The sequence below is a fragment of the Heteronotia binoei genome, chromosome 14, assembly GCF_032191835.1.
Source record: "Heteronotia binoei isolate CCM8104 ecotype False Entrance Well chromosome 14, APGP_CSIRO_Hbin_v1, whole genome shotgun sequence".
NCBI lineage: Eukaryota > Metazoa > Chordata > Lepidosauria > Squamata > Gekkonidae > Heteronotia > Heteronotia binoei.
In genome coordinates, this window is record NC_083236.1 from 67,033,720 (window position 1) to 67,053,110 (window position 19,391).

General features: G+C 48.7%; 1 protein-coding gene across 1 annotated transcript in view; it reads right to left on the reverse strand.

Moving 5' to 3' along the window:
- LOC132582323 (meckelin-like) overlaps positions 1-19,391 on the reverse strand; it is a 55,678-nt gene that overhangs the window by 21,554 nt on the left and 14,733 nt on the right. Inside the window, exons 6-10 of the mRNA XM_060253857.1 lie at positions 16,941-17,085; positions 14,444-14,561; positions 13,067-13,157; positions 6,534-6,590; positions 1,720-1,818 (exon numbers count right to left, since the gene is read on the reverse strand). Of these exons, the coding sequence (XP_060109840.1) occupies positions 1,720-1,818; positions 6,534-6,590; positions 13,067-13,157; positions 14,444-14,561; positions 16,941-17,085 (510 nt within the window). The remainder of the gene's footprint in view (positions 1-1,719; positions 1,819-6,533; positions 6,591-13,066; positions 13,158-14,443; positions 14,562-16,940; positions 17,086-19,391) is intronic.

The window sequence follows — 19,391 nt, forward strand, 5'->3', positions numbered from 1 at the left end:
GCAGGTGCAAAGTCCTTAGACTTTGGGGGTAACTGTGGGGCACATGAGTGGTTAAGAATGTCCTAGCAGGATCTGAGAAACCTGGGTTCAAATCCTCACTTGTGCTAAAGCAGCTTGCTGGGTGACTTTGAACCTGTCACACTCTCTCAGCCTGACCTGCCTCACAAGTTGTTGTGAAGATAAAATGGAGAAGAGGAGGATGAGATCAGTTGCTTTGGGTCCCTGTTGGAGAAAAAGATTAATCTAATAATAATAATAATACGAAGAAGAAGAACAACAACAAGGAGAGGGATGGTGGCTCAGTGGTAGAGCACCTGCTTGGGAAGCAGACGGTCCCAGGTTCAATCCCCGGCATCTCCAACTAAAAAGGGTCCAGGCAAGTAGGCGTGAAAAACCTCAGCTGGGGACCCTGGAGAGCTGCTGCCAGTCTGAGTGGACAAGACTGACTTTGATGAACTGAGGGTCTGATTCAGTAGAAGGCAGCTTCATATGTTCATATTAGGGGAGGAATGATGGCTCAGTGGTAGAGCATCTGCTTGATAAGCAGGCTGTCCCAGGTTCAATCCCCGGCATCTCCAACTAAAAAAGATCCAGGCAAATAGGCGTGAAAAACCTCAGCTTGAGACCCTGGAGAGCTGCTGCCAGTTAGGGGAGGGACAGTGGCTCAGTGGTAGAGCATCTGCTTGGGAAGCAGAAGGTCCCAGGTTCAATCCCTGGCATCTCCAAAAAAGGGTCCAGGCAAGTAGGTGTGAAAAACCTCAGCTTGAGACCCTGGAGAGCCGCTGCCAGTCTGATTAGACAAGGCTGACTTTGATGGATCAACAAGGGTCTGATTCAGTAGAAGGCAGCTTCATATGTTCATATGTCTAAGGGGAGGGACGGTGGCTCAGTGGTGGAGCATCTGCTTGGTAAGCAGAAGGTCCCAGGTTCAATCCCTGGCATCTCCAACTAAAAAGGGTCCAGGCAAGTAGGCGTGAAAAACCACAGCTTGAGACCCTGGATAGCTGCTGCCAGCCTGAGTAGACAAGACTGACTTTGATGGACCAAGGAGGGTCTGATTCAGTAGAAGGCAGCTTCATACGTTCATATTAGGGGAGGGACAGTGACTCAGTGGTAGAGCATCTGCTTGGTAAGCAGAAGATCCCAGGTTCAATCCCCGGCATCTCCAACTAAAAAGCGTCCAGGCAAATAGGTGCGAAAAACCTCCGTTTGAGACCCTGGAGAGCCGCTGCCAGTCTGAGTAGACAAGACTGACTTTGATGGACCCAGGAGGGTCTGATTCAGTAGAAGGCAACTTCATATGTTCACAACAACAACAGAAACAACACCAGGGGGGAATTCTAGCACCTTTGCATGTTAGGCCACACCCTTTTGATATAGCCACTCCTCCAAGAGCTCAGAAAAAAGAGCCTTGTGAGCTCTTGGAGGACTGGCTACATCAGGGATGTGTGGCCTAATATGCAAGGGAGCTCCGGCTAGAATTCCACCCCTGGAAACAACAATAACAGACAATCCTTATTATTATTCATAATAAATGAAGCAATAAATAAATAAAAGGGTTGTGTGCTGTTGCCTACAGGCCCAAGGGAAAATGGCAACCGCCTCTGTTCCACAGGTACAGGAACACCACAACTTTATTGGGATTGGCATCTCCTAACCTCTTGCAACTTTCCAGAGGCACCAGCCACGCACGATGCCGATGTGAACGGTGACCCTTACCATAAGATTTATGTTCTGAAGCCGTGAGCGCCGGGCCCAAGTGCTCGCTTTCAGCAAAGCATACAAAACAGCGAGAGATCCAAGGACTCCAAACGCAATCTGTCGAGAGGGGGAGGATGGAAAGGTGAGTGTCCTTCATCAAGGAAATCAAAGGGAAACCAGTCGGAAAGACCTGGTATTCCCCATCTCACCTTGAGATGCTGCCCGCAGTATGAATCATAGAATCATAGAGTTGGAAGAGACCTCATAGAATGGGAAGGGATCTCCAGGGTCATCGAGTCCAACTCCCTGCACAATGCAGGAAACTCACAAACGCCTCCCCCTAAATTCACAGGATCCTCATTGCTGTCAGATGGCCATCCAGCCTCCGTTTCAAAACCTCCGAGGAAGGAGAGCCCACCACCTTCCGAGGAGGAAGCCTGTTCCACTGAGGAACCGCTCTAACGGTCAGGAAGTTCTTCCTAATGTTGAACCGGAAACTCTTTTGATTTAATTTCCACCCATTGGTTCTGGTCCAACCTTCCGGGGCCACAGAAAATAATTCCACACCATCCTCTATATGACAGCCCTTCAAGTACTTGAAGGTGGTGATCCTATCACCTCTCAGCTGTCTCCTCTCCAGGCTAAACATCCCCAGCTCCTCTAGGGTCATCAAGTCCAACCCCCTGTACAATGCAGGAAAGTCACAAAGGCCTCCCTCTAAGTCCACGGGATCAGCATTGCTGTCAGATGGCCCTCTAGCCTCTGTTGAAAAACCTCCAAGGAAGGAGAACCCACCACCTCCCGAGGAGGAAGCCTGTTCCACTGAGAAACCACTCTAATGGTCAGGAAGTTCTTCCTAATGTTGAGCCGGAAACTCGACATTAGGAAGAACTTCTTGACAATTAGAGTGGTTCCTCATTGGAACAGGCTTTCTCGGGAGGTGGTGGGCTCTCCTTCCTTCGATTTGAACTAAAACAGAGGCAGAGAGCCAGCACTGAGTGCTGTAAAACGTCATGTGCTAAGCCAAGGGTGGTCAAACTGCAGCTCGGGAACCACATGTGGCTCTTGAAGTCCCCACCACCTCATCAGCTGCCTTCGAGAAGGCGTTTCTCTCTTTAAATCACTTCTCCAAGTCAAGCCAGCCAGCCAGCGGCTTGGAGAATGCATTTAAATTTAGAGTTGCTTTCTTTCCAGCTCTCTCTCCTTCCTTGTCTTGCAGCTATCAAACATCTGACATTTATTCTATGAGCAGGGGTCGTTTTGTAGAAAAATAGGTGGTGGAGCTCATCCAGGGATTGTTATGCAGCTGCACCTACTATGCAATGGACAAGGTAAGTGGGGGGGAGGAGGAGGAACCCTGAGAAAGATTTAGGAGCTGTGCTCCTGTGAGCTCCTGATGAATCTGAGGCCCGTTTATGAGAGTCTTACATTAAGCAAGTTTGGTCACCCCTAATCTACACGGATTTAAAAACCAGCCTGTTGCTAAGCTGGGAGGGAGGAAGTCAGGGAGGGGCCAAGCCTTGATGAGCATCTGACAATCAGTTTCCTGACAGTCAAGAACCAACCGGCGGGGCCATCTGCTGCAGAGATAAGGCCGCTAGGCACCCACCGTGTCATGGGAAACAGACGGCGCTCTCTGGATCAAAGGCCAAGCACAGGTTGAACCCGGTGACAGGATCTCGGGTAGGAGGAAAGATGGTTTTTTCTCTGCCTGCCTCCTGCATTCCGTTCCCTCCACGCACGCTCAGAAACATTATTGCTTCCTTGCGCCTGCAAGCCCTGACATTCCGCTAAGCCTTCCGCCTAATCCTTGGTGAGCCTGGGATCGAGTTCAGTTGGAGCTGTGGAGGAGACTCAGGGGGCACCCCAGAGAGATGGCCTAGCTCCGCCCACCCCGCGCCCCCATGTCCCCAGAAGATCAGAAGTAGCCCAGATGCCTCTCTTCCTCATTTCTCTCCCTCTTCCTCAACCAGCCCTATCAAGAGACTTCCACCTCTCCAGGCTTCTGGAATCTTTCCTTTCCTGCCAGTCATTCCGCCACGTATTGTCGCCAACCTCCAGGTGGGGCCTGGAGAACTCCTGGGATTGTGAGTGATCTCCAGACAGAGACCAGTTCCCCTGGAGCAGGGGTGGCCACACTTGCTTAACGGAAGAGCCACAAAGAATAAACGCCAGATGTTTGAGAGCCGTTAAGACAGGAACGGCAGATGTTTGAGAGAAGGAAGGAAGGAAGGAAGGACAGATGTTTGAGAGCAGGAAGGGAGGGAGAGAGAGAGGAAGAAAGAGAAAGAGAGAGAGAGAAAGGAAGGAAGGAAGAAAGAAAGAAAGAAAGAAAGAAAGAAAGAAAGAAAGAAAGAAAGAAAGAAAGAAAGAAAGAAAGAAAGAAAGAAAGAAAGAAAGAAAGAACTTGCACTCTAAATGCTTTCTCCAAGCCATCCAATAGAGCAGTGAGGGCTTCAAGAGCCACACAATATGTGTGAAAGAGCCACACGTGGCTCCCGAGCCACAGTTTGGCCATCCTTCCCCAGGAGGAAATGGTTGCTTCAGTGGGTGGAGTCTATGGCCTTATATCCTGCTGAGGTCCCTCCCCTTCCCAGACTCTTCCTTTCCCAGGCTCCACCCCCAAATATCCAGGGATTTTGCCACCTGGAGTTGGCACAAGCCGCCTCATCGCAAACGCCTCAGGCTGGCTTGCATTCTCTGCACAAAGTGCACTCTCTGTTGCACACGACATCACGCGTCACCTTAACATGCGGAGCAGCAAAAGCTTTGTGGATTACGAGCCCTCCTGTCGGATTTGACAGACTGTTGAGTTGGAGGTCACCGACAAAGTGGAGCTTACGTCTGAGGGCTACAAACCAGGCCGCGCTCGCACCCTTCTTCCCTCTTCCCACCAGCCCTGCATGGTGCACAGAGGCCGAAAAATGAAGCCTTTTGTGCCCTCCAATTTGCCATGATTTCTGAACACGGGCAGCCTGAGAAACTGAGAGCCAGGATGAAATGTGTACCATTTTCGCACACAGCTTACCTCGCAGTCACAATCCGGTTGCCTCCGCAGCGTTCGGTCGGATTTCCCACCATCTGCGCCGGAGTTACAGGAAGTGCCGCGGCTTCTGCGTAGCAAACGTAAACTGGGTTTTAGCAGTTTACATTTGCTACGCAAAAGCTGCAGCACTTCCTGTAACTTCAGTGCAGATGGTGGGAAATCCGACCGGACGCTGCGGAGGGAACAGGAATGTGACTGCGAGGTAAGCTGTGTGCAAAAACGGTAGTAGTGTTGGGGAAGAGCTTCACAGCTGACGTTTAAAGCCTGGCGTGGCCTGGGACAGACATAACTGCGGGACCGTCTCTCCCCATATGAGCCCCAAAGGTCATTATGATCAACCAGGCAACGTCTTTTGACCATCCCTGGCCCAAGGAACATCTGGCTTGTCTCGACCAGGGCCTGGTGGAATCAGCTTCCTGTGGAGATTCGGGCCCTACCGAATTTGTTACCATTCCGGAGGGCCTATAAAACGAAGCTGTTCCGCCAGGCCTATGGTTGAGGCAAGCGAGCGTCCTCATTTCAGTACACCATCCGATTGGCCTCCCAGCACTGACTGACATCTTGATTGCTAAAAATCGGGCCAATACCGCTGACATTCGTTGGATAGCTAATTCGCCTGCGACAATCTTGCCTTAATTCACGTGCTCATGCAATTCATGCTGCCTTAAATTAATTTTGATTTAGTGGCTTAATTGTTTTAACTGTTTAATTGTTTTATTGTTGGTTTTAATTGTTTTACCGTGTTGTGATCTGTCCTGAGCCCATTATGGGAAAGGCCGGGCTATAACTCTACAAAATAAATGAACAGCTACCCTGAACGGCCCCAAAGACAAATCAGGGGGTTCCGGATCAAATCGAGCCCGAACTTCTCCCTAGAAGCTAAAAACGATTCAGCTGAGGCTGCTGTACTTTGGTCACCTTACGAGAAGACAAGTCACCGGAAAAGACGCTCACGCTAGGAAAAGTTGCAGGCCGCAGGAAAAGAGTGGAACATCAGAGCAAACTGGAGCTAAGGGAAAAACTTATTTTGTAACTGGCTGCAGGATGGAAGAGAAGGGAGGGAGAGAGAGCATACCGCCCCCCCAAATAAACCAGGTTCCTGCCCGTTATGAACAAACTCCAGTCAGAGTTGAGCCCAAGTAGAATTTATTGTATGGCAGCCACAAGTTCTAGCTCAGGGGTGTCAAAATTATTTGTTATGAGAGCCGGATCTGACATAAATGAGACCTTGCTGAGCCGGACCATGTGTGTACCTATTTAAGATTAGGTAGCAGAGATATAAATTTTATAAAGAACACAAACATATATTTAAAAAAACTTAAAACATGCTTAAAACGTTAGCATTCATCGGTCTTAAAGATGCTTTCTTTGTATTTCTCTCATGGGATCCAGGGAACTAGGCAAAGGAAGCTCTGGCTCTTTCCCTCCCTCCCCAGGGGACTGGGGGGGGAGCCTCAGCCAATAGAAGGATGAAAGGCTTGGCTCAGTAGCTCTGCTGTGCGATTGAGCAAGCCTTGCAAAGCAAGCTGTTATGTAAAAGAAAGCAAAATATAGGGAGAAGAAAGCAGATGACAGTCAGCTGTTCAGGGGCCTAATAGGAGTCCTCCGGGGGCCTGATTTGGCCCCCAAATTGCATGTTCAACACCCCTGTTCTAGCTTATCCAGGATGCACCACAAGGAGGCAAACTAGAATTGCACACAGTCACAATAAACACCAAAGGCTCTTGTGGAATCTGCAAGTCTACCCTGGTTTCCCCTCTGGAGTCTTGACAAGACAGTGACTCACGTCTGTATCTCGCTGAGCCGTTCCGGGATCTTGATTATAAGCGACGGAAAACGATGCCTGCAGAGAGAGAGGATAAAGGCGTAAGCGGGGGGGGGGAGGGGACATAAGCTGCATCCCCTCAGCTGGTGAGAAAGTCTCGGCCGAGATCCGTCTCTTTTGAAGTTTTGGAAAGATTTTTGCAAAATGAAGCTAGCTGACAAAGATCTCCCTGGAATGCTTTTATGCCCCATTATCCCCCCCCCCCCCCAAAAAAAACCCCGTCTAGTCTTGTGCACAGAAGATGGTCTCAGTTTTGCAGACAATGTTGTTCTTAATACAAGGAATGACCGCCCAGACACGCAATGTAAAAACTTTCGGTTTTGCAAAAGTCTCTATACCAGACTCAGAAAAATGATGCTTTGGCCGCAACTGTGGCTCTGCGCTCTTTTACTGTACCCATCAACGCCTGCGAAGGGCCTAGTCGCACACTACAAAAACTCTACATGACAGCCACAAGGGCTTCTGATCAAACATGTAGTGCTTTGGGCTTAATTCTCAGGGACATACGGAGCCGTCTCAGGTAGGTGTGACTTGGGGGCACAGAGAAAAGACGCTTAAGTTCTTCTGCTATGAACTATTTTCCAAACTTGAAACGGCCTCAAGGGAGCCAGCCTTCAGCCCTGTAAGGACATCAGTACCTGCAGTCGTCAGTACATGTTTCACCAATGAGAAGAGGAAGAAGAGGAGATTGGATTTATATGCCACCCTCCACTCAGAGTCTCAGAGCAACTCACAGTCTCCCTTCCCTTCCTTCCTAGGAGAGACAGTTTGGTGTAGTGGTTAAGTGTGCAGACTCTTATCTGGGAGAGCCGGGTTTGATTCCCCCCTCCTCCACTTGCACCTGCTGAGATGGCCTTGGGTCAGCCATAGCTCTGGCAGAGATTGTCCTTGAAAGGGCAGCTGCTGTGAGAGCCCTCTCCAGCCCCACCCACCTCACAGGGTGTCTGTTGTGGGGGAGGAAGATAAAGGAAATTGTGAGCCGCTCTGAGACTCTTCGGAGTGGAGGGCGGGATATAAATCCAATATCTTCATCTACCTCACAGGGTGTCTGTTGTGGGGGAGGAAGGGAAAGGAGATTGTGAGCCGCTCTGAGACTCTTTGGAGTGGAGGGAGGGATATAAATCCAATATCTTCATCTACCTCACAGGGTGTCTGTTGTCGGGGGAGGAAGGGAAAGGAGATTGTGAGCCGCTCTGAGACTCTTTGGAGTGGAGGGAGGGATATAAATCCAATATCTTCATCTACCTCACAGGGTGTCTGTTGTGGGGGAGGAAGGTAAAGGAGATTGTGAGCCGCTCTGAGACTCTTCGGAGTGGAGGGCAGGATATAAATCCAATATCATCATCATCATCATCATCATCATCATCATCATCATCATCTTCTTCTTCTTCTTCTTCTTCTTCTTCTTCTTCTTCTTCTTCTTCTTCTTCTTCTTCTTCTTCTTCTTCTTCTTCCCCACAATAGACACCCTGTGAGCAATGTTCTCTCTAAGCTGCAGCATCTTGTGAGCAAAAATTCTACTTTGTGAGCTTCTGGCATGAAAGTTGTGAGCTACTGCATAAATTAGTGTGCTCTGGGGTCATCCTTCCTGAGCTAAGACAAAAATGTGGGAGCTGAAGGCTAAAAATCTGTGAGCTAGCTCATGCTAACTCAGCTTAGAGGGAACACTGCCTCTGATATTGGTGGGGCTGAGGAAGCTCTGACAGAAACTGCCCTTTCAATGACAGCTCTGTGATAACTATGTCTGACTCAAGGCTTTTCCAGCCACTGCAAGTGGAGGAGTGGGGAGTCAAACCCAATTCTCCCAGATAAGAGTCCACACACTTCACCACTACACCAAACTGGCTGACAATGATGAAGAAGAAGATATTGGATTTATACCCCGCCCTACACTCTGAATCTCAGAGTCTCAGAGTGGCTTACAATCTCCTTTACCTTCCTCCCCCACAACAGACACCTTGTGAGGTAGGTGGGGCTGAGAGATCTCTCCCAGAAGCTGCCCTTTCAGAGACAGCTCTGCAAGAGCTATGGCTGACCCAAGGCCATTCCAGCAGCTGCAAGTGGAGGAGTGGGGAATCAAACCCGGTTCTCCCAGATAAGAGTCCACACACTTCACCATTACACCAAACTTGTTCATATTTTCCACCATTATTATTTGTGGGTTTGGAGCATTAGCTGTAGCCAATGTCATTTTAATTCCAGGCAAACAGTCAAGATCTCTTCATTGCCCTAACCTGGATAGCCCAGGCAAATGTGATCACATCAGATCTGGGAAGCTAAGCAGGTTCAACCCTGGCAAGTACTTGGATGGGAGACCTCCAAGGAATACCAGGGCCGGGATGCAGAGGCAGGCATTAGAAAGCTGCCTCTCTGAAAAACATCCAGGCCCCATTAGGGGTCAGCAGAGGTCACAACTTCCAGGCATAAGAACATAAGAACATAAGAGAAGCCATGTTAGATCAGGCCAATGGCCCATCCAGTCCAACATTCTGTGTCACACAGCGGCCAATATATATATATATATATATATATATATATATATATATATATATATATATATATATATATATATATATATATATATATATATACACACACACACACTGTGGCTAATAGCCACTGATGGACCTCTGCTCCATATTTTTATCTAACCCCTTCTTGAAGGTGGCTATGATTGTGGACGCCACCACCTCCTGTGGCAGTGAATTCCACATGTTAATCACCCTTTGGGTGAAGAAGTACTTCCTTTTATCCGTTTTAACCTGTCTGCTCAGCAATTTCATCGAATGCCCACGAGTTCTTGTATTGTGAGAAAGGGAGAAAAGTACTTCTTTCTCTACTTTCTCCATCCCATGCATTATCTTGTAAACTTCTATCATGTCACCCCTCAGTCGACGTTTCTCCAAGCTAAAGAGCCCTAAGCGTTTCAACCTTTCTTCATAGGGAAGGTGTTCCAGCCCTTTAATCATTTTAGTTGCCCTTTTCTGAACTTTCTCCAATGCTATAATATCCTTTTTGAGGTGCGGCGACCAGAACTGCACACAGTACTCCAAATGAGACCGCACCATCGATTTATACAGAGGCATTATGATACTGGCTGATTTGTTTTCAATTCCCTTCCTAATAATTCCCAGCATGGCGTTGGCCTTTTTTATTGCAAACGCACACTGTCTTGACATTTTCAGTGAATTATCTACCATGACCCCAAGATCTCTCTCTTGGTCTGTCTCTGCCAGTTCACACCCCATCAACTTGTATTTGTAGCTGGGATTCCTGGCCCCAATGTGCATTACTTTGCACTTGGCCACATTGAACCGCATCTGCCACGTTGACGCCCACTCACCCAGCCTCAACAGATCCCTTTGGAGTTCCTCACAATCCTCTCTGGTTCTCACCACCCTGAACAATTTAGTGTCATCCGCAAATTTGGCCACTTCACTGCTCACTCCCAACTCTAAATCATTTGTGAACAAGTTAAAGAGGATGGGACCCAGTACCGAGCCCTGCGGCACCCCACTGCTTACCGTTCTCCACTGCGAAGACTGCCCATTTATACTCACTCTCTGCTTCCTATTACTCAGCCAGTTTTTGATCCACAAGAGGACCTGTCCTTTTACTCCATGACTCTCAAGCTTTCTAAGGAGCCTTTGATGAGGAACTTTATCAAAAGCTTTCTGGAAGTCAAGGTAAACAACATCTATCGGGTCTCCTTTGTCCACATGTTTGTTCACCCCCTCAAAGAAATGTAACAGGTTAGTGAGGCAAGATCTTCCCTTGCAGAACCCATGCTGAGTCTTCCTCAATAACCCGTGTTCATCAATGTGCCTACTCATTCTGTCCTTGATAATGGTTTCTACCAACTTTCCCGGTATTGAAGTCAGACTGACTGGCCTGTAATTTCCCGGATCTCCTCTGGAACCCTTTTTAAAGATGGGGGTGACATTTGCTACCTTCCAGTCCTCAGGAACGGAGGCAGATTTCAATGAAAGATTACAGATTTTTGTTAGAAGATCCACAAGTTCAACTTTGAGTTCTTTCAGAACTCTCGGATGTATGCCATCCGGACCCGGTGACTTATTAGTTTTTAATTTGTCTATCAGTTGTAGGACCTCCTCTTTTGTCACCTCAATCTGACTCAGGTCTTTCAACATCCCTTCCAATATTAGTGGTTCTGGGGCGGGCAAACACTTCTCATCTTCCACGGTGAAGACGGAGGCAAAAAATGCATTCAGCTTCTCAGCCATTTCCCCATCCTCCTTCAGTAATCCTTTTACCCCATGGTCATCCAAGGGCCCCACTGCTTCCCTGGCTGGTTTCCTACTTCTAATATATTTGAAGAAATTTTTATTGTTGGTCTTTATGTTTTTTGCAATATGCTCCTCATAGTCCCTTTTTGCCTGCCTGATCACAGTCTTGCATTTGATTTGCCACTGTCTGTGTTCCCTTTTATTAATCTCACTTGGACTGGTTTTCCACCGCTTAAAGGAGTCCTTCTTACCTTTTACAGCTTCCATTACTTTGTTTGTTAACCATGCTGGCCTCTTCTTATACCTGTTTGTGCCTTTCCTAACTTGTGGTATGTATTTTATCTGAGCTTCTAGGATTATAGTTTTAAATAGTCTCCAAGCTTCCCCAAGGCACACAAGCATGCAAACAAACACACACACACACACACAAATACTAGAAAAATCTCTTCATTGGAGGAGGAGGAGGAGGAAGAGGAGGAGGAAGAGACTGGATTTATACCCCACTCTTCACTCAGAATTTCACAGCATGTTATAATATCCTTTCCCTTCCTCTCCCCACAACAGAAACCTGAGGTGGGCGGGGCTGAGAGAGCTGTGAGAGAACTGTTCTTGAGAGAACAGCTCTGCTGAAAACTTGTGGCTGACCCAAGGTGACCCCAGCAACTGCACATGGAGCAGCGGGGAATCAAACCCGGTTCTTCCAGATCAGAGTCTGCACTCCTAACCACTACACCAAACCAGCTCTCTGTCTCGAGCCCGAGACCCTGCAGAGCGGCTGCCAGTCTGAGTAGACAATGCTGACCTTGACAGACCAAGGGTCTGATTCAGTGTGAGGCAGTTTCATCATGTGTGAGTCTGAGCCTCTCCCTCTGGTCTCCCTGGAGAGAACCACCATCCCCTGCGCCCGCTGAGCTTACAGCCCAAAGATAACCTTGCCCAGGGGTGGCCAAACTTGCTTAATGTAAAAACCACAAAGAAGAAACGTCAGATGTTTAAGAGCCAAGGAAGGAAGGAAGGAAGGAAGGGAGGGAGGGGGAGGGAGGGCGGTGGAAAGAAAGCAACTTTAAATGCATACTCCAAGCTGCCAGCTGGCTTGGAGAAGTGATTTAAAGAGACAATTGCCTTCCCCAGGCTGGTCAGCAGGGCAGTGGGGGCTTCAAGAGCCACACAATACGTCATAGAATCATAGAGTTGGAAGGGACCTCCAGGGTCATCTCGTCCAACCCCCTGCACAAGGCAGAAAACTCACAAATACCTGCCCCTAAATTCACAGGATCCTCATTGCTGTCAGATGGCCATCTAGCCTCTGATCAAAAACCTCCAAGGAAGGAGAGCCCACCACCTCCCGAGGAGGAAGCCTGTTCCACTGAGGAACCGCTCATAACAGTCATAGAATCATAGAATTGGAAGAGACCTCCAGGGTCATCTAGTCCAAACCCCTGCACAATGCAGGGAACTCACAAACACTTCCCCCTAAATTCACAGGATCCTCATTGCTGTCAGACGACCATCTAGCCTCTGCTTAAAAACCTCCAAGGAAAGAGAGCCCACCACCTCCCGAGGAGGAAGCCTGTTCCACTGAGGAACCGCTCTAACGGTCAGGAAGTTCTTCCTAATGTTGAGCTGGAAACTCTTCTGATTTAATTTCAACCCACAATTCCACACCATCCTCTTTAAGACAGCCCTTCAAGTCCTTGAAGATGGTGATCCTATCACCTCTCAGCCGCCTCCTCTCCAGGCTAAACATACCCAGCTCCTTCAACCTTCAACCTTTCCTCATAGACCTCGGTCTCCAGACCCCTCACCATCGCATCAAGTGATGTGGACACTAGACTTCTGTTAATACAGCCCAAAACTGCATAGGCCTTTGTAGCCACCGCAAAGAGCCACAGGTGGCTCCTGAGCCAGTTTGGCCACCCCTGCCCGTGCCCATCCTGGGTGACCTTCTCTCTCATGAAAGGCAGGTTCGCCTTTTCTTGCTTCTGCTCTCGCTCCTTCAGGCAAGTGGAAGCGAAAACTTGCTTTTGACCCTGAAAACCCTCTCCCCGCACATACACACGGGCTTGCTTCTAATTAACACCTGCCGAAGCAACAGCTGCCAGAGGCCAAGGCCGCAGTCTGGGTGGGAGAACACAATGCAGAAATCCAGCCATTTTAGCAGTTCAGCTGCTGGCGCAGATATGAATTCCCCCTCTCGCGTCCCTCCAGGAAAAGGAGGCAGAACCTTTTGCCCCCTCCCGCACTTGCCTGTGCAATTCCAGGGCTGCCTTGCTCCGCATATTTCACCGTCAGAAGGAAAGGGGGGTGGCTTCTCGGGCTACCAGTTGGCAGGTAGACGCTGTCGAAAGCCAAGAGAAAAGGAGGAGATTTAACCGGGGGGACAAAGCAAACAATTAGAAGGATGAGTGATGGAGCTTCAGCCGCGACGGGGGAAACTGAACTGCGGCGTAGGAGAAGGGTGTTAATTGGACAGAAGGGCTTGCAAGATTAATCTCCTGAAGGTGGCACAATCTGAGGACGCGGAGGGGCCCGAAGCAGATGCTCTTGGATCCACCGCAAGGGGTGGGGTGGGGGGCAGATATCAAACTGAAAGCATGAGCTACGGATAAATAGGGCAGTGCTCGGTTTCCAAATTTAGCCAAGCCGCAGCTCAAGTTCCGGGAATGTGACTATCCAACAAAGCCTGTGCGCACGCACAGGTGCATTGCAGCAGCACGCAAACTATGGAAATTATTTATCACGTACACTATGTGGTTGTGAAGGCTTTTTTTCCCCTGAAAGCACTTCCTCTGTGCACACTTACGGACACTGTTATTCATAGAGTCATAGAGTTGGAGAGTCCAACCCCTGCACAATGCAGGAAACTCACATACACATCCTCCTTCATTGCTGTCAGATGGCCATCTAGCCTCTGTTGAAAAACCTCCAAGGAAGAAGAGCCCACCACCTCCCGAGGAAGTCTGTTCCACTGAGGAACCGCTCTTAACAGTCATAGAATCATAGAATTGGAAGAGACCTCCAGGGTCATCTAGTCCAACCCCCTGCACAATGCAGGAAACTCACAAACACCTCCCCCTAAATTCACAGAATCCACATTGCTGTCAGATGGCCATCTAGCCTCTGTTTCAAAACCTCCAAGGAAGGAGAGCCCACCACCTCCTGAGAAAGCCTGTTCCACTGAGGAACTGCTCTAACTGTCAGGGAGTTCTTCCTAATGTTGAGCCAGTAACTCTTTTGATTTAATTTCAACCCATTGGTTCTGGTGCTGCCTTCTGGGGCCACAGAAAACAATTCTACATCATCCTCTAGATGACAGCCCTTCAAGTACTTGAAGATGGTGATCCTATCACCTCTCAGCCGCCTCCTCTCCAGGCTAAACATACCCAGCTCCTTCAACCTTTCTTCATAGGACTCAGTCTACAGACCCCTCACCATCTTCGTCGCCCTCCTCTGGACCCGTTCCAGCTTGTCTAGATCCTTCTTAAAATGTGGTGCCCAAAACTGAACACAATACTCCAGGTGAGGTCTTACCAGAGCAGAGTAAAGCAAATTCTTGTAAAATTTCTATGTCTACCATTTTTTCCTTTTGCATTCCTGAATCACATCTGTGTTATTTTCATTTACCTGAGTAGCAATTCTGTCACAAGAGTCACAGTTTTGGGGGGATCAGTCAAGTTCTGCTTTCTGCCAGACAGCCCATCCACCAGAAAGAACCTTCGAAATGCCCAAGAGTTTAGTGCTCCTGATGGAAACATAGGAGGGAGAGAATTGTGCCAGAACTGAAGAATTTATGAACATAAGAACGTAAGAGAAGCCATGTTGGATCAGGCCAACACACTGCGTCGCACAGTAGGGCCAGAATTCTAGAAGCCCTCCCACTGTTGCCCCTCAAACACCAAGCATACAGAACATCACTGTCCCAGATATAAGAACATGAGAAGCCGTTTGGATCAGGCCAATGGCCCATCCAGTCCAACACTCTGTGTCACAGAAGAACATAAGGGAAGCCATGTTGGGTCAGGCCAGTGGCCCATCCAGTCCAACACTCTGTGTCACAGAAGAACATAAGAGAAGCCATGTTGGATCAGGCCAGTGGCCCCTCCAGTCCAACACTCTGTGTCACAGAAGAACATAAGAGAAGCCATGTTGGATCAGGCCAGTGGCCCCTCCAGTCCAACACTCTGTGTCACAGAAGAACATAAGGGAAGCCATGTTGGGTCAGGCCAGTGGCCCATCCAGTCCAACACTCTGTGTCACAGAAGAACATAAGAGAAGCCATGTTGGATCAGGCCAGTGGCCCCTCCAGTCCAACACTCTGTGTCACAGAAGAACATAAGAGAAGCCATGTTGGATCAGGCCAGTGGCCCCTCCAGTCCAACACTCTGTGTCACAGAAGAACATAAGAGAAGCCATGTTGGATCAGGCCAGTGGCCCATCCAGTCCAACACTCTGTGTCACAGAAGAACATAAGAGAAGCCATGTTGGATCAGGCCAATGGCCCATCCAGTCCAACACTCTGTGTCACAGAAGAACATAAGAGAAGCCATGCTGGGTCAGGCCAATGGTCAATCCAGTCCAACACTCTGTGTCACAGAAGAACATAAGAGAAGCCCTGTTGGATCAGGCCAATGGCCCATCCAGTCCAACACTCTGTGCCACATAAGAACATAAGGGAAGTCATGTTGGATCAGGCCAATGGCCCATCCAGTCCAACACTCTGTGCCACATAAGAACATAAGGGAAGCCATGTTGGATCAGGCCAATGGCCCATCCAGTCCAACACTCTGTGTCACACAGTGGCCAAAAAACCCAGGTGCCATCAGGAGGTCCACCAGTGGGACCAGAACTCCAGAAGCCCTCCCACTGTTCCCTCCCTCAAGTACCATGAATACAGAGCATCACTGCCCCAGACATAGAGTTCCATACTAGACCTTGTAGCTAATAGGCCCTCTGCTCCATATGTTTGCCAGGGCTTTTTTTGCAGAAGGTACTCCTTTGTATATTAGGCCACACCCCCTGATAAAGCCAATCCTCCAAGAGCTTACAGGGCTCTTAGTACAGGGCCTATGGTAAACTCCACGAGGATTGGCTACATCAGGGGGGTTTGGCCTAATATGCAAAAGAGTTCCTGCTACAAAAAAAAAAAAGCCCTGTGTTTATCCAATCCCCTTTTGAAGCTGTCTATGCCTGGAGCCACCTCCTGGGGCAGTGAAATCCACGCGTGACAATTACTGTTTCATGCTTCGGTTTGCAAATATTAAGACAAACATTTGCAGAATAATCTGCTCTAATTTTCTTGTGGACGGGATCTCAGAAAGATGGCTAGCAGAGGACTGCCTTTATACTTGCCGCTGCACAGGCCCAACCTTAGTATTTACACACAGACTGTTTTGCAGCTTGCAGAAGTCGAATTGTGAATGCTCTGCCCCCAAAACTCAGATCAGAAGGATTTAGGGGCCGGAAGGAGAAGGGATTGTGGGATATGTAGTCCCTAAGGCAGGGGTATTGAACTCATCCGTTACAAGGGCCAGATCCGACCTAAATGAGATCTTGTCAAGCCAGGCTGGGCCATGTCGGACCTGGCCATGTGTGGACCTATTTAAGATTAGGCAGCAGAGATATAAACTTTTGAAAGGACACAGACAAACATGACTAAAGATTTAAAAAAACCCCAAAACAAAACGAAAAACATGCTTAAAACATTAGCACTGGTTGGTCTTAAAGGTGCTTTCTTTGTATCTCTCCCATGGGATCAAGGGAACTGGGCAAGGGAAGCTCTGTCTCTTTCCTTCCTTCCCCAGGCGACTGGGGGGGGGAGCCTCAGCCAATAGAAGGAAGAAAGGCTTGGCTCAGTAGCTCTGCTGTTCAGCTGAGCAAGCTTTGCAAAACAAGCTGTTATGCAGAAGGAAGCAAAAGAGAGGGAGAAGGAAGCAGACAAGAGACAGGTGCTCAAGGACCTGATAGGAACCACCCGAGGGCCTGATTTGGCCCCCGGGCCGCATGTTTAACACCCCTGCCCTAAGGTCTGGGGCTGAGGCTAAGGGAAGTCATAAAGAACAGATATGGCTGTGCTGGCTAACAAGCATTTTTACTTGGTGGCAAGGAGGAAGGCAGGTCTCACCTGGAGTGCTTTTGCTTATTGCAGGGTTCTCTACAGGAACTGGCCACCACCTGACATTCCCGTTGGCATCTTCGTACTGCAAGAACAACTCGTAAAAGGTGGGCTCAGGATCTCTTTGCAGCGGGGATAAGACTTCCAGGGAGCACTATAGCAACACAGGCCAGGAAAAGAGAAAGAAAAGGTTAAAACACTTGGGGTTCTTTTAGCTTGGAGAAACATCGACTGAGGAGGTGACACGATCGAGGCTTACAAGGTTCTGTGTGGGACAGAGAAGGTAGAGAAAGGACTTTTCTCCCTTTCTCACAATCTGAGAACTTGTGGGCACTCCATGAAATTGCTGAGCAGTCGGGTTAGAATGGATAAAAGGAAGTCCTTCTTCACCCAGAGGGTGATTAAGACATGGGATTCACTGCCACAGGAGGTGGTGGCAGCTGCAAGCATAGGCAGCTTCAAGAGGGGATTGGATAAACATCTGGAGCAGAGGTCCATCAGTGGCTATTAGCCACAGGGTATTGATGGAGCTCTCTGTCTGGGGCAGTGATGCTCTGTATTCTTGGTGCTTTGCGGGGGGCACAGTGGGAGGGCTTCTAGCATCCTGGCCCCACCGATGGACCTCCTGATGGCACCTGGGTTTTTTTGGCCACTGTGTGAACCCGAGTGTTGGACTGAATGGGCCATTGGCCTGATCCAACATGGCTTCTCTTATGTCCTTAAAGCCAAGACTCATCCCTGTTCCACGCCAAACCGCCTTTGCAGGAGAAATTGATTTATTTTAAGCAACTGTTCTAAAGCATCTGTAGGTTTGCTTCTGCAACAGGCCCCAAGCTGTGGGGAGTCAGCTCCCTTCTGAAGCTCACGGGACTTGGAATCCGGGCCCTTTGAAATGGAAGAAGAAGAAGAAGAAGATATTGGATTTATATCCCGCCCTTCACTCTGAAGAGTCTCAGAGCGGCTCACAATCTCCTTTACCTTCCCTCCCCCCTCAACAGTCACCCTGTGAGGTAAATGAAGATATTGGATTTATATCCCGCCCTCCACTCCAAAGAGTCTCAGAGTGGCTCACAATCTCCTTTCCCTTCCTCCTCCACAACAGACCCCCTGTGAGGTAGATGAAGATATTGGATTTATATCCCGCCCTCCACTCCGAAGAGTCTCAGAGCGGCTCACAATCTCCTTTCCCTTCCTCCCCCACAACAGACACCCTGTGAGGTGGGTGGGGCTGGAGAGGGCTCTCACAGCAGCTGCCCTTTCAAGGACAACCTCTGCCAGAGCTATGGCTGACCCAAGGGCATTCCAGCAGCTGCAAGTGGAGGAGTGGGGAGTCAAACTCGGTTCTCCCAGATAAGAGTCTGCACGCTTAACCACTACACCAAACTGGCTCTCCATGGGACTTCTAAAAATGGGACTTTTAAAACTTAGCCATTTACAAACACATGGCGTTTTGTTCTGAACGGCTGACCCGGCTGCAATCTAGTTTTATTTGATTTTTGTTTGTTTGTTTTCCAGCTGGTATTGCATTAGATATGATTGATGATCGTTCCTTGCTTCGAGAAGCATTGCATTAAGTAGACATTTGGGGGAGAGAGAAGAGAGAAACAGAGAAACGGGAATAAATAAATTAACGTTAAGCAAAGCTGACGTCACACAAAGCTCTTAGCAGAGATGAAGTCACACATAACAGTGAGTCAAGGCTACTTTGGGATTCTGTTTTACCAGCCACTTTCTTGTTCCCCGAGATGAAGATTTTCACAACAACATATTCTCCCTGCCTTGCATCTATTGTTGGGGGCAGGGATATTTTTTTAGCAGGAACTCTTTTGCATATTAGGCTACCCCCCCCCCCCCCCGATCGTTCCTTGAGAGCCAGTTTGGTGTAGTGGTTAAGTGTGCGGACTCTTATCTGGGAGAATCGGGTTTGATTCCCAACTCCTCCACTTGCACCTGCTGGAATGGCCTTGGGTCAGCCATAGCTCCGGCAGAGGTTGTCCTCGAAAGGGCAGCTGCTGTGAGAGCCCTCTCAGCCTCACCCACCTCACAGGGTGTCTGTTGTGGGGGAGGAAGGTAAAGGAGATTGTGAGCCACTCTGAGACTCTTCGGAGTGGAGGGCGGGATATAAATCCAATATCTTCATCTATCTCACAGGGTGTCTGTAAAAGGTAAGAAGGACTCCTTTAAGTGGTGGAAAACCAGTCCAAGTGAGATTAATAAAAGGGAACACAGGCAGTGGCAAATCAAATGCAAGACTGTGATCAGGCAGGCAAAAAGGGACTATGAGGAGCATATTGCAAAAAACATAAAGACCAACAATAAAAATTTCTTCAAATATATTAGAAGTAGGAAACCAGCCAGGGAAGCAGTGGGGCCCTTGGATGACCATGGGGTAAAAGGATTACTGAAGGAGGATGGGGAAATGGCTGAGAAGCTGAACGCATTTTTTACCTCCGTCTTCAC